Genomic DNA, 16,275 nt, shown 5'->3' on the forward strand with positions numbered 1-16,275 from the left:
GACAAAATACCGCGTTTTACAAAAAGATCTGAATTTATAAATTAAATTGCCCTAAATCAGCTGATATAAACATATCTAAGAACTTGTTTATCTTTTATTAAGCTCGTATTAAATTTTGAATCATATTAAATTTGGAGTTAAACTGTCCTATAAATATTGCATTGAAAAATTACATTAACAATAAATTTTAAATTTCGTTTTTTTTTTTGGTTTCATAATAAAATCAAAAGAAACATTCATACCAGAGTTAAACTGCCTGAAAATTGAAAAAAAAACCAAATATAGGAATGTTTATGAATTGAAAAAGCTGAGGCTGTATTTGTTAAAAAAGGAATGTCTCGATAGGAATATTAAGTGTGAGTTTGAGGCAACTGAAACTAATAGAAATTATAGCCAAATCATAACGGTAAAGAACATATTTTTCAAAATAAGATATTTTACTTGGTCTAATCAGGATAAAATTTTAGATACTTTTGGAAATAGTTACAGAATAGTTCGTAGAATTAGAAATTAACTTTAATCCAAATACTGATATTGAAAAGTTAAAGGAGAACTATAATCTAAATGCACTCACGAAGTAATGAAGAGAAATGACCTCAAACACACTATATTTTCGCCAAACAGAATATGATTTCATATCAAATATAAATTTTGAATCAAGAAATTATTTTTCTTAAAAGATGAAAACCAAGATGTGAACTGAATATATTAAATTAACCACAAATATTTTATTAAACTAATTAATATGAAAGATTTGAACGTTAAATGTTGTCTCTACAGATTTCAATAAAGATTAAGTTTATATCAGCTGTTTGTCAAAAAAGATTTGCTTTAAAATTGGTTTTTGCAAGCTATGTTGTTTTCTAATGGAAAGCTATTTGAAAAATTATTTTGAAGACGTTGGAGCACAATTTCAGTGTGGGGCGTAAGGAAGGTAAATGGTTTATATGTGTTACTACAAGCTGGATTAAAGGCATATGAATTTATTCACATTAATCAAAACTACTTTTGAAATTCAAATAGGATAAATATGAATTTTAAAATAAAGTTTTGCGAATTAATCATAGATCTTTAGAATTAAACTTTTAAAAGTACTTCCGGCCTGAAAAAGTTTGGTCATTGTTAATTTCCGTTTGTTTTAATACAAAAGAATAGACGAAAATGACAGTTTCCAATAAGTAGTTCTAGTATGACGCAGTTTGAAATTGTATTTCAACGTACACATATTGCTAAAATAGTATATGATTTATGAGCTAAATGGAATATGACATAATACTTAAACATACTTATTAATATTATATTCTAATAATTTTAGAGTCGCAAACTATGTACGCCCCCCTTAATATTATATTATTCTAATAATTTTAACAGTTATGTTACATTAATACATTTGAGCCTCGTTGGCTCATTCCAATATTTTAAAATTTGTTTGGTAATATAGCGTTGCTAGCGCAGTTTCGAGTATTTTAAACTATTGTGAATGATACAAAATTCTGTGATTAGTTTGATGGAATGGACTAAAGTGTCATGCTGTCATAACAGATAATATTTTTGTTATTCCAGATTAAAGTAGAAAGAAAAAATCAAATCAAATCTGAATGTCAAGAAACACGTGTTATTGTTTTTATTTACAATTTTTCATACAAAGAAAATTTCTAAAAATTTAAAAATGAAATTTTCGTATAAAGTAAGTTCAAAAATAATATAAATCCTTTATTAAATAATGCCTTATTAATTTAACGTAGTTTTCAAATTTACTTGGGACCATCTATTGCCGTGGGAACTTATGTTTTACGCCTGATGGAAACTCAATTATAAGCCCTGTTGGGAATAAATTAACAATTTATGACTTAAAAAAGTAAGTGTAATTTTGATCTTTTAAATTAATAGGAGTTAAAATTATTTTATTTTAAGTAATAAATCTAAAACATTATCGTTGGAGAGTAAATACAATTACGCAGTAATAGCGTTGTCTCCCGATGGAAATATTCTATTAGCATGTAACGAATACGGACAATGTCAAATGATTAGTATGGTGTCATGCACAGTAATTCATAATCATAAATTCAAGACTAGTGTTCAAGTTATAGAATTTAGCCCAGATGGAAAGTTTTTTGCTGTTGCGATGGAAAATATGCTACTTGTCTTTAAAACGCCAGGTGAAATATCTGGAGAATATAGTCCATTTATATTAGAAAGAAAATTTATCGGGGCATACGACGATATTACCTGTGTGTCTTGGTCTACAGATTCCAGACTTTTAGCTATAGGTAGTCGCGACAATTCAACAAAAATTTGCGCATTAAAATTATTGGAAAATTTTCGAACATATGTACTTGGCGGTCATACAGAAGGTATAATAGGATCGTTTTTTGAAGATAATTCTCTGCATTTGAACACTATTAGCAAAAATGGTCAACTTTGCATATGGGAATGTAATTTGAATTTGCATGAATTGACTGAAAAACCTAAAATTAAACAAGAAATAATGGAAGAGGAACCTCCTATAAGAAGACGTAGAGATGATTCCGAGAGTAGCGATAGTGAAGACGACGACATTGATGAAGAAAATGCAGTAGAAAAGGATAAAAATAAGGACCTTGAAAACGATCTAATAAACAAAGATGAAAATGAATTAAAAGATGAAGATAAAAAAAAATTGCATCCCTTTTTTTATAAAAAGATAGCGCGCCATTATCTGGCAGATGAACCCAGGAAGGAGCAGAAAAACGCTTACGTAACTTCAGCCAATTACAATAAAAAAACAAAAATATTGGTTGTTGCATTTTCTACTGGGGCCTTTTATTTGTATGAACTTCCTGATGTTAATATGATCCACTCCTTAAGTATTTCAGATTATCCTATTACGGCAACTTGTTTTAATAGTACTGGGGATTGGTTGGCTTTGGCTTCGTCATCATTAGGACAATTGCTGGTTTGGGAATGGCAAAGTAAATTATAAAATATTATTAATACGTTTTAATTATGCAATTATGAAATTATTTTAATTATAATAAATGAAATATTTGTTCAGGTGAACAATATATAATGAAGCAGCAGGGGCATATGAGTGAAATGAATTGTATATCGTATTCTCCCGATGGTCAGTACATAGCTTCTGGCGGTGAAGATTCGAAGGTTAAATTATGGAATGTAAATAATGGTTTTTGTTTCGTTACTTTTACTGAGCATACTGCTGGTGTAACTGGAATTGAATTTAGTAACAACAAAAAGTTTTTAATAAGTAGCTCTTTAGATGGGACTGTAAGAGCGTATGATATTATAAGGTAATTTTAGATGGTAAAATGAAAAGTTAATTTCTAAATATTAGATTTGAGCGACATGATTTTCTTATAACTTTTTAGATATCGAAATTTTCGTACTTTTACTTCACCAAGTCCAGTTCAATTTTCTTGTGTTGCAATCGATAGTTCAAGTGAATTAGTTGTGGCAGGTGGCTTAGACGTTTTTGAAATATACTTGTGGTCGATAAAATTGGGAAAGCTTTTAGAAATTATAAGTGGGCATGAAGGTCCTGTTTGTTCAATTGCTTTTTGCCCAAGTCCTACATCGTCTACTCTTATCTCAGGTTCATGGGATAAAACGGTTAAGATTTGGAATTGTTTAGAAAATGATAGCCAACATGAAACTATTGAAGTATTATCTGATGTAACCTGCGTTGCCTTTAGTCCAAGCGGGTTGGAAATGGCGATTGCCACTCTTAGCGGAAGTATTAGTTTTTTTGAAGTGAAAACTAGTCAACAAATTACATCAATTGAAGGACGTAATGATTTAGGAAGCGGAGTTTCTGAAATAGATGTTATTACAGCTAAGAAAAATTTACAAGGAAAATGTTTTACAACAATTACTTATTCTGCTGACGGAGAATGTGTCTTAGCAGCTGGAAAATCAAAATACGTTTGCATTTATCACGTTCGGGAAGGAATTTTATTAAAAAAATTCGAAATCACACAAAATCATAGTTTTGATGGAATGAATGTAAAATAGAATTCAAATATATTTTAAAATTTTATGTAACTTCATTTTTTGTATAGGAGTTCATTAGTCGAAGAAATATGACGGAATTTGGAAATATGGCATTAATAGAAGAACGTGAAAATTTGGAAGGTGGAAATGTTGCAATCCGTTTGCCAGGTGTACAAAAAGGTGATATGGCTACTAGAAATTATAAGCCAGAAATTAGAGTATTCTGTGTCAGATTCTCACCGAATGGTCAACAATGGTCAGCCGCATGTACAGAGGGACTGCTGATATATTCTTTAGGAAAAGGAATGGTTTTCGATCCATTTAATTTGTCATTAGAAGTTACTCCAAAAGCAGCTAGAGAATGTCTAAAAAAGGGACATCATTTACAAGCTATTATAATGGCAATTAAGCTAAATGAACCAAGTTTAATACAAGCTGTTTTAGAGAGTTGCCCTGTTAAAGATAGTAAGTAGTATTTGGAAGAGACATTTTTTTAAATTAAAATCTTTTATTACTATTATGTTTCCAAATCATCTTATCATTTGATAGTGATAGTGTTTTCAAAATTCCTGCATACATATAACTAATATACGTATTATGGTATTATTATTCCGAAACTCTTTTTACTTTTTCAGAACATTTGAAACAATAAAAAGTGGTAGGATGTACCAATCATTGTGTGCTATGAAATCACAATGAATATTACAAATTATTATTTCTGTTCTTAATTTGGGAAAGTTAATCTGGGTTGATCTATAAAATTAATAACATGAATTATTTAAGAATATCTTTTAAATAATAATCGCAGTGATTGCATTAAAACTTAGATAATATTTTTAATCTTACAGATTATGTAGCTACTAAGTAAATAGATGAATAGCATCTAGGGTTTATTGCCATTCATAAGGCCCAAGTGTTTTCCTATCACCTTATTACTTTTTTTAATGAATTAATTTTATATAATTATAAGCAAAATTAAAGTTAAAGTTGTTCATGCAATGGGACTTCGAATGTCTTTAAAATTTATTAAATCTTTAGTGAGCGATTCAGTTTTAATAGAATCATAAAATTCTTTTACTTATTGCTTGCCAGTTGGAGATTCTTTTAAAATTGCATTATTTTTTGACTTTTTCTAAAATTTAAATTTATATGTAAATCTAAAACAAAATTTAAATTTATTGATTTTTATTTCAAATAAAAATATTTATTTTAGTTCATAATATACATTTTTTCTGTGATAATTGTTCATGTACATACATACTATATACTCGTATTATATACATAAAATGTGTGCATAATATAATATGCAGTATTTTCCATTTTTAAATTCTTATTCCTCATATGGAAAATCAAAAAAAAAAAAATTCTAGTTCTTTACTTTGAAAACTATTGAACTTGATTTCCAAGGAAGAAATACTATTGTTATTATTTTAGTCTTTAATAAAAAAGAAAAAAAAAAACAAAAAGAAATCATTTCGGTAATTTTTTTTTTCATTAAAAGTTTTTCGTGTCTAATTTATGACCTGATATTTATTTAGTAGCTTTTAATATTTTTTCATTTCAACCAACCATTTTTAGTCAATGATTATCGTTACTGATTTTTGCATGTAAAAATATACATTCATACATTTATATTTATAGACACATACCATTTATATACACATACATATATACGTAGATATTTAAGGTTCGCTTAAAAAAATTTGTTTTTCACTATTTGTTGTCCCTTTATATCGTTTTTGAAATTCATATACTTGCTGGTTCTGTTTATGTTATGTACATAATATACTTGTTCATAGTACGAAAAGTATAGTAGTTTTTGTAGTAAGTGTAATAATATACTTGGAGCTAAATTTGTTTTAAGAAGACAATACGATTAGGTCTTAAACACTGACTGCATTAAAAATTTCATTTTTTCATTCATTTTATTTCTTGTTATTTGGTAAAATTCTGCTTTTTTTTTTTTTGTTTTTATCGTATTCCTGTTCTTTTGTTTTGAACGGCGGCGCTAGTAGAACGAATATTAACACCAAGGATTAAATTCAAAAATTCAATCCGTTTATCTATATAATATTTATGTATGTATGTATTTTTGTAGAGTAAAAATTATGTAAATTCACGAAATGACTTATTTATAACTTTTGTTAATATGACCTTGCTAATATTTTATGGCTGACATAAGATTTTTTTTTATTTGAAAGTTTAAATTTTTTTTTATATTCAAAAGAATATTGCAACCGAATTATAATTGAATATAAATATACAATGTTTTGTTTAAACAGATTGAACTTTGTTTAAACAGATAATGAGAAATTAATTAATGCTTATTAATTAATTATTTAGTTAAATTTGAACATTTTTCCTAAATCTAAAAATATTACTAACTCTTAAATATTAAATTATGTGTATTGACTAATGTTATTTAATTTTATTTAATAATTATTTATGAATCTTTAATTTATTAATATATTGCATAAAATTCAAATATATGTTTTTCTATTTAATTTTAGAAAAAAAAATTTTCTTGTCGTTTGTTAAAAGCAATAATTTGTTCTTTTTAGAACATGCCTATATTATAATCATTGTTTTCAATAAATTTATTTTTAAATTAATTACAATAATTTTTGGTAAAATATAAATTGTTAAATTAAATTTAAAATAATCATTCAATTTTTAGATTAAGCAAATTTTTAATTATTTGATTAAAGATTTGCTTAAATAATTTATGGTATAAATTTTGAAGAAAAATCTAAATTAACTTCCTATAATTTAGGAGAGAAATAATATTTTGTGTAATTTTGTAATTCACTGTAGTTTACTAGCATACACCAATTACCTCGTACAATTTATCTCTAATTTGTTTTTAAATTTGATGTTCCTTTGTCTGTATTTGATGAAGTCACAGTTGTTTTTCATGATAGTTGTTCTTTGCCGGTCACCATTATAGATTAGATCTATATTCTAATACCAAAAACTTCTCTCATCAACAATTTTGTTTAAAAATTTTGTTTTTTTTAACCTTAATACCTTTAAAAAAATATGAATTTCATAAAACAAATATGCATACTCGTATAGAAGTTATAGGGTTTCTTATATGCAATATATTTACACAATTTTAATGTAATTTTATGGGATTTGTGTTTTTTTTTTAAATAAACGAAAAATTCATTTCGCACATACTTGAAAAATTAAAATATAGGGTTAAATAAATAACAGTTTTTATATTCTATTAAAATTTTACATTTTCCTATAAATATGCAACATATTAGGTTGGAAGCTAAATTTTTTTTGTAATGAACTGAAAAACTCGTCGTACTAAAAATAATAAATTTGTAAAAAATGTTTATTTCACATAGTTTAAATTTTAGCACGTCCGATAATTTTAAATATTTATTTTAAATAAATAGATGTATATTTGTAATATATGTACAAATATTATCCTTTTCAAATTATATACAATCAATTGTACATTAAACATATATGTGTAATGTTAAATTTTTAAATTAAATTAGAAATTTATACACGACCAAAAATTAAAAAAAACATCAACAAATGAAAAATAATTATAATTTATGCAAAAAGTAGCTACTTATATGTGTATTTATTTATTTTTAAAGCAAAAAGAAAAAAAAAGAAAACTTGAAATTAGAATTACAAAATAACTTAAATAGTTTTTTTTAGAATTAATTAAGAAAAATAAATTTCTGTGCCTATGTAGTACAAAACTCATAATAAACTGGTTTAATAATAGTTGAAAAATTATTGTACTAGGTATCTTACTGATAATAAACTCTATACTGCATACCGAGAAATAATGTTAAATAATGTTAAATAATGTAAAAAAAAACAAGAATTAAAGGAAAAAATAAGGACATAAAGAACTGTAGACGTCATAGAGCTCTCATTTTTATTTTGTTTTAATTTGTTTTTCATATTGAAAAAGTATTTTAGCGATTTTATAAGTATGTAGAAAGGTATAAGGTAAAATTATGTGTGTATACTTAGTTAATACGTAGTTTTACATTTATTTTTTTTTTTAATATAAATATGCACAATATGCTAATTAATATCGATTTAAAAAGCACAATTGAAACAAAAAAACAAAGAAACAATTTTTTATTCTAAATTAAGAACCTGAAAAACACAATTCGTAAAAATTTTTCTTTTTAACTAGAACATTTTTGATATTGTTTGTTTTTTTTTTTTTTTTTTTTTGGAACAATGTTTGTATAAAAATGCATATGATAAATTTTTTTTAAATTTTGTATGTTTGTAACAAATTAAAAATTTTTAATTCTAAAGTTTTTAAAATAAAATTTAGTAATATAACGTAAATAATTAGAAGTCATACAATTAATGTGAATGGGTACGATTTATTCTCAATTCTTCACATTTTTTTTAATTACATTTTATACGTGAGTATAGAACCGAGTTCTCCTTTTATCTGTGATGATTCAAATCTGTTATTTTTTTAGAAATTTCATCCAATTTTATTGCAGTTTTTTAATTAACGTTTATTAGCTTAATTATTTTTGTAAAAATTATTCTATTAACAATAATTTCTTGTTAATGTTTCTCAGAGTTATTTACTTCTTCCATTCAAATACCTTAAGAATAAATTTTTGAATCATCTGAAACGTCTTTATCTTAATCTTCTTGCTTCTCTTTCGGGTTCAAGAAGTTTTAAAATGTCACCTTTTCTTACTGGACCTTTAACATTACGGATAATTTGACGGTTTTGTTCACCTAAAAATTCAACTTTAACTTGTGAACTTTGTCCTTGGAATCCGATACGACCAAGAACTTTAATAAGACGAGCGCAAATGGTTGATTTTTACATGGTTTTTTTTTTATTTTTTAATTTTATTTAAGAAGTTTTACTCGTGAATTCTACTTTTCTTAACAGGCGGAAATAAAAAAAATTAATAAATATCTTAGTGATTTTTTAGACTATTAGGATATAAGAAAATTAAAGCTAGATATTTGTGTCACATATCTCTGGATATATATTTGAATGCAAAATCAGATCTAATATTTTTCATTATCATAAAGAATAAGTCATTGATTATTTTTCTAAATAATTTAGACATCGTTGGGATTCATAGACACGTCTTCATAGTTTTACAACACGCATATATAATTTTTATAAAAATAATTCATGGACAATAAGAATAATATTAAAAAATCCATTTTATTTTTATTTTAATTTTTTTTTTTGTAAAATTTTATTTGACTCCAAGAAGAGTTTTTGAAAAGGCACTAATCTGATTGCTACTATAAACATAAAATAATAAAAAAAACTATAATAATTATTTATTTTTTTTTTTAGTTGAATTAATTTCGGCATCGATACCAAATGAGTATGCACAAAGACTTTTATTGAATATATCAAAACTTATACAATCAACACCTCATATTGAATTTTATTTGAAATGGTCCTGCTGTTTACTAACACATCATGGTAATAAAGAGAATGTTTTTGAAAATTCTTCATTGTTGTCATTACATGAGAGTTTATCTAGGAAATATGAGTCATTACATAAAATGTAAGTAAAAATCGTTTGTAAATCTTTATGTATAACCCCGCATTTCTACAACTAATAGAAATATAAAATAAGTTTAGAAAATCGAAATTCACTTAAATTAAGCAATAAAAAGAAAAATAATTCCGTATGGAATAATATTTAATCAGATATATAGAAACTAGTTTATATATGTTTTGTGATCTTATAATTTGAAATATTTTTTATCTTTTAATTGTTACTCGTAAAAAGTTGCTTTTCTATTTTATTGTATAATAATATATAAAAATTGTTATTTGCGTATTTTCTTTCTGCTTCCGGAATTACATTATTAAAAAAATTTCTATTTTTCTTTTTGTTCAGCTAATTTTATAGTTGTATTATTGATATATTTTTCTTATATTTTATTTATACTTATCTAATGCTAATTTAAAAGTAAATTTAAAACAAGGAATTAAAGTGTAATTTATAATAAAATGAATTGCAACAGAATTTAATGAAATCGAATTATGTATGTGGAAGAAGTAAATTCAAATGTATAATAAAACAAATAATATAACTATTTCCTTTAGTAATTTTCCATAATTTAAATTATTTCATTACTATATTAGAATAATTTAAATTTACGAATAAATCTATTAAATAATGTCCTTCAAATTTTTGAGGAAAAAACATTTTTTAATTGATATCCAATGTAAATATTTTTATTGTTACTTTTTTTTTTCTTATATATTATTGCGCATTTTAAGAATGGCATACTATGTTATTTAAGTAACATTAGATAATAATAGAATGATATACTAAATTAGTAAATTTTTTATAAAACAAAATATAAAAATGAGTTGTAGTAAACATTTATAAAATTATGCAAAATTATATGCAATTTTCTCTTATAATTAAAATTTAAGATAGAAAATCATTTTAAATTATAATGTTACATAGAATTTTAATTATAAATTTGCATACGTAACAAAAATTTGAACTAGAAGTAAGAAAAATTCAATATTTATGTACACTAATTAATTTCCGGTATTTACGATAATATATTTTAGAGAATTTATATTTATAACTTAATTTATGTATCATTATAGCAATTTAACTATTATTTTTTTTTGTATTCTAACCTTAAAATGTTAGATTTTAGATTTAAGGAATTCTTTGTAATATTTTGTTCAATGTCTTATTTAAATTTTTTCATTTAAATTCCAAGAATATATACTTTATATTTTTTAAGGAAATATTGAAGATTTTTAACCATTTTCCTTAAAAAATACTTAAATTAATTTAATACTTTAAGAATAATTAAAGAATAAATATTTAATCTTTACAATTTTTTAAATAGAATGGTTTATAAAAAAACCTACAATTATACACTTTTTTTATTTTTTATATTTTTGCAGATGTGACTTTAATAAATATACCTTGAAAGTTTTGATTGATTTAGCTCAGATTACTAAAACGGATAAAAATAAAAATTTAGATGAAAATGATGAAGAATCAGATGAAGATGAAAATATTTTAATTAAATCAAAAAATTTATTAAATGGTGATAAAAATGATGATGATGATTTTATTTCTCTTGAAAATGCAAATGGTATTGAATCTGGTAATGATACTAGTGAGGATGAATGATGATGGTGATAAAAATAACAGTTAAACTTGAAATAATTACTTGACTACATTTTTATTGTATACTTTAAGAATTAATAAAATATTATTGTAAGAATTTATATAATATAGATATTTTTGATGTTTTATTTTAAAAATACATTTTTTTAAGCAGTAAATTACAAAAAATAATATTTACAAACATTTTGTTATATTTTCATAAATTTTGTTCGCTACCTATATTAAAGTTTGTGACTTACCATATAATCTCAATTCAAGCTGAAATTGAAAGTAGCATTAAAATTCGATTTAAATTAAAATAATTTGAGTTTTTAAATAAATCCGAATTTCAATATTTAATTGACACATCAAGTTAATGCGATATTTTGTCATCATTGGAGAGATCACATTAAAAAATTTTCTTAAAATAATTTCTTTCGATTGACTCTTCTTTTTCTTTCGTATTAATTCAATGATTGTTTTAAATCCCATAGGAAAGATAGAAAATATTTTATCAGACATGCTGTAATTGAGTAAAAAATTCAAATTGGAAGAAAAGTACTACATCTTTTTCTGGAAAATTTAACAAAATTAAACAATTTAATTATTGTTTTATTGGAAAATAATTAAAATATATTTTCTATGATTTTTAACAATTTCGTTTTTGTTTTCTTTTTGTCTTTTTAATTATTGATATCATTTTTTTGCTCTTTTATATATATATGTATATATATATTTTTTGTTTCTTTTTTTTTAATTTTATAATTTATAACTTCAAAATCTTATCCGTTTACCTAATGAGTGTTCAAAATGAATTTTTTTATTAGTTTTTTTTTTTCTAAATTGCCTTAACTTTGATGTTTTTTCTATTTATTATTTATATTTTATTTAATTTATATTTTGTCTCTTAATTAGCATAAAAAATGGTACTAAATTATCACAAATAATTTTTTTTTTTAATTTTTTTAATATTTGTTTTTTTATTTTTTGGTGTTTTGGAAAATTTTTTAAATGAAACAGAAATTTATTGAAAAACATCAATATAATAACTATGAAAAATAAAAATTTAAATAAAAATTATGAAAAATAAGTTAAGACAACTTTGGATTCGATATAGCGTTAATTATAATTATGCATATTTTTATAAATTTTATTTAATTTTTAATTAATTAATAAATTTTTTGCTTTGATTTTTTTTTCTTTTGTCTTTGTAAAATTTTATTTGAGCATTTATAAACAGCATTTTTGTGTTATTAAAATTGAAAATTTCTATATATGTATATAATTATTATGAGTATTTAATACTTAAATTACTATTATATAATTTGTATATTAAGAAATATATTATAATATATGTATATGTACATTTATATTGAATATGTGTATTTTAATATTTAGATAGATGTTATTACATAAGTATTTACTTATAAATATAAAAATATTTTCATTTTAATTAAACAATAAGTTTTTTTTTGTTTTATTAAGGCTTTTTGTATTTTTGTTTATTATTTTTTTTTTATTTGTATTTCTTATAAATATTTTCGTAGTTTGAATTTAGTATTTTGTCCCCAAATCCTTCGTTTTTCAAAAACAAAATTTTTTTTTAAATTAATTAACTAAAATTAATATTTTCTACTTAATTTATGTTGTCTAAATTTTTTAAAAATTATTAATTTAAATTTAAAATTTTGTAAATTTTCGTAATGATGTTGAATATTATAGGCTGATCCATAAACTTCTCTAGTATTATTTTATTTGTGTGAATTATTTAAATTATTGTAAATTCTAAATAATAAAAATAGATATAATAATAAAATAGGAATTGATTTAAATTAAAGTATGAAGAAATAATATAAATTTTTTTTTCATTTGTACCAGATATTTTATACACATATAATAAAATTTATTAAATAAAAATTTAAATTTAAATAAAGAAGAATTCAAAGAATTTTAGGGAATTTTTCTATTAATATTTTACTATTTTATCCTTATATTATGAATTTGTTAATGTTAAAAAAGCGAGTTTTGAACGTTTATCTTCTTTTTTTTTTTGTAAATATATTTAATTATTTTTTTTCTCTTTGTAAATGTATATATATATATATATATATATATTTAATTTAATATTTATTTAATATATGTATGTCATGATTTAAAGCACCAAAATTTAATAAAATAAAAAAAGGAAAAAATTATCTGCTTTTATAAAAATTAGATATAAATATTTACAGGTTTTATTTTTAAATGTTTTTATCTCAAAATATATTATTTATCTATTAATTTTTTTTTCTTTTTTTGTTTTGTAATACCATGTAATAATTAGGCAAAGTGCGTTAATCTCTACAATATTGTTGACTAACCCGGTTTTTTTGTTTTTGTTTTGGTTTTAAGATAAAGCTATAGCAAAATATATTTTTAGAAATATTATGTACATTTGTTTCGTTAAAGAGTTTGTTCAGATGATGATGATGATGATGATGTTATAATTTTATTTGATTTACAAAAATATCTTTTAATTAAAATTAAAAATTTTAAAGAAATGGTTTTTGCTTCTCAATTCTCAATTCAGGAAGAATTTTGTTTTTAAATCAATTATATTTAAATTATAATTTACATAAAAAAGAGTAATATGTACATTGTTAAACTTTTAAAATAAAATATATTAAATAAAAATTTGTTAAAAAGAATAACCAATTTAAATATAGAAATTTTCACGAAAGATTCTAAATTTTTAAGATATACAGTTATAGTCATGTAATATTATATTATAATGCATTATGATAACTAAAATATAAATTTTTATTTTGGAAAAATTTTTGTATATAAATCTTATTAAATTTCAAAATTTCGTGTGCCTATATTTATAATAATAAGTGATATCTATCATACTTAAAATGTTTGATTTTAAATAAAAACTATTTTTAAGAATATTGTTCCGAAAATATGAAAGTGGCAGCACTGATAAAAACATATAGTTATTATTTAATTTTGAAAATATCAAGTTAGTATTGCATTTTTTCTAAATTTTGTTTTTAAAATTATAAGATTTTTATTATTATATAATTTATTATGTATATTACATTTTATTCTATTGAATCTATTGAAATATATCACGATAATTTGAAATTAAGTTTCTATACGAATACACCGAATTCTCGAAAAAAAAAAATTTCCAAAAATTGTAGTATTGATTAAAAAATAATTTTGTATTTAATTTTACTAATTCAAATTATTTTAGATGTATATAAAATTATTATTCAACAATATAGTTTGCACTTTTATTAGGAATGTAAGCTCATATTGTAAGTAGACATATAAGGAGAGTATAACAAAAAAAAAATAAAAATAAAAACAAATCCAGTTATTATTTAATTTGCAAATTATTTTTTAATTTTAAATATTTAAAGTATTATTTATTTTATTTCTGTTATAATATAAAGCCATATTTCATTTTCTGTCTTTCTTTTTTAATATAATTTTTATTGTATAACATTTTTATATATATTTTGCATATATACAATGTTACAATGTTGAACAATGCGTATATTAAAATTTAGGTTCCCTGACATCTCATCATACAAGACATTTCATCATTGTAACATTTCATCATTTTAACATTTCATCATTATAGCAATTCATCATTGCACATTTCAACATTATAGCAATTCATCATTATTGTTTTTTATCACCATAACATTTCATCATTGCATAAAGTGCATTTTGCAAACATAAGTACATGTAGATGTAATTAAGTAATTAACATACTGAGTACGTATTAAATATATTTAAAATAATAAAAAATGGACATTCTGCTGCTGACAGTCGCCAATACAATTTTAATGGGCATTGTGCTTAGCAATTTGCTTATTGAATTTATATTGGCGATCGCCGAGCGCTTCATAATTTACATGGGCACCTTACCTATTTGCCCAGTGAGAAATTGTGCCCAGTGATCAAAGCATTTAAATTAACTTTTACTTTTAAATTAAAAAAGAATTGTCTAGATTAATAATTACTATAGCTTATTATTATATAAATTTAGCTTTAATATCACTTTACCTGAAAGAGCTCTACAAGAGATGTTGTAAGTTCGATAGTCAGCTAAGAATGAGGGCACTGCTGCTGTGCACCGAGGGTATATTAAATCATAATCTGATAAGAAATTTCTTTGCAAGGCCAGTTTATCTGTGATCTTAAGATCACAGGCATCTTAGTGATGAAATGTTATGGTTATGAAATACAATAATGATGAATTGCTATAATGTTGAAGTGTGCAATGATGAATTGCTATAATGATGAAATGTTACAATGATGAAATGTCTCGTATGATGAGGTGTCTGGTCATCAAAATTTATTATTAAATTATTAATTAAATGAGAGTAATATTTTATTTACTATATTTTAAATTTAATTTTTATAAATTATTTTTAATTGTTTATGCACGTTTTTAAGAAAAAATTTTATACAATTTATGAAATTAAAAAAAATCTCAAAAAAAAAATTTATCATTTTTATACATATATTCATAAATATACGAATATAAATTTTATAAATGCATAAAATTGATGTCAAGTCTATCTACATGAAATTATAAATTAAAAGTATACAGAAATTGATTTTAATTGTTTTTTTTTTTAGATTCTAGGCTTGTGTACCGCATAAAAATTTAACATGATTTTAATTGAGTTCATTCCAAATTGCTTATTTTCATGATAATTGTATTTGAATTAAACTTTATATCCCAAAATAATTGTGTTTTATTAAATTATATAAATTTGGAATTATAACTGAATATTTTTTAAAATAAGTATTCTGTATTATTGTAAACAAAATATTTTGTCCTATATATTTATAAAAATAAGCGATAAATATTTTGTACTTAATATAAGTATAAGTTTCAATTTATTATTTAAAATTTATTCAAGATTGTTACATAATTAACAATAAAAAACTGTACTTGTGAAATTATTCATATAAATAATACGATGCAGGTTTTTAGATTTTTATGCAAATTATGTATATATATATATTATATTTTATTGTACTCATATAATATTAGAAGAGAACCTATATTAAAATAACATATTGTATATTACATTTATTTGTAAAAATTTAAATAATATATTAAAATATTATCGTCACATTTTCGGAATTAATA

At 22.4% G+C, this 16,275-nt stretch overlaps 1 protein-coding gene across 1 annotated transcript; it reads left to right on the plus strand.

Annotated features, from left to right (window-relative positions):
• The first annotated feature begins 1,548 nt into the window (after nt 1-1,548).
• Nucleotides 1,549-11,248, plus strand: LOC129612660 (periodic tryptophan protein 2 homolog). Its single transcript, XM_055526368.1, has 8 exons — nt 1,549-1,687; nt 1,746-1,858; nt 1,915-2,951; nt 3,035-3,287; nt 3,366-3,999; nt 4,056-4,452; nt 9,317-9,533; nt 10,910-11,248. The coding sequence occupies exons 1-8, from the start codon at nt 1,670-1,672 to the stop codon at nt 11,139-11,141; spliced, it is 2,901 nt and encodes a 966-aa protein (XP_055382343.1). The 5' UTR covers nt 1,549-1,669; the 3' UTR covers nt 11,142-11,248.
• The last annotated feature ends 5,027 nt before the right edge of the window (nt 11,249-16,275 follow it).

The sequence above is a fragment of the Condylostylus longicornis genome, unplaced genomic scaffold (assembly GCF_029603195.1).
Source record: "Condylostylus longicornis isolate FDR11 unplaced genomic scaffold, ASM2960319v2 ptg000075l, whole genome shotgun sequence".
NCBI lineage: Eukaryota > Metazoa > Arthropoda > Insecta > Diptera > Dolichopodidae > Condylostylus > Condylostylus longicornis.

Bases quoted from the DNA above. Each gene is read 5' to 3' on its own strand.
- LOC129612660 (XM_055526368.1), top strand. The intron at 2,952-3,034 runs GTAAATTATAAA...ATATTTGTTCAG, and splicing joins GCTGGTTTGGGAATGGCAAA to GTGAACAATATATAATGAAG. The intron at 3,288-3,365 runs GTAATTTTAGAT...ATAACTTTTTAG, and splicing joins AGAGCGTATGATATTATAAG to ATATCGAAATTTTCGTACTT.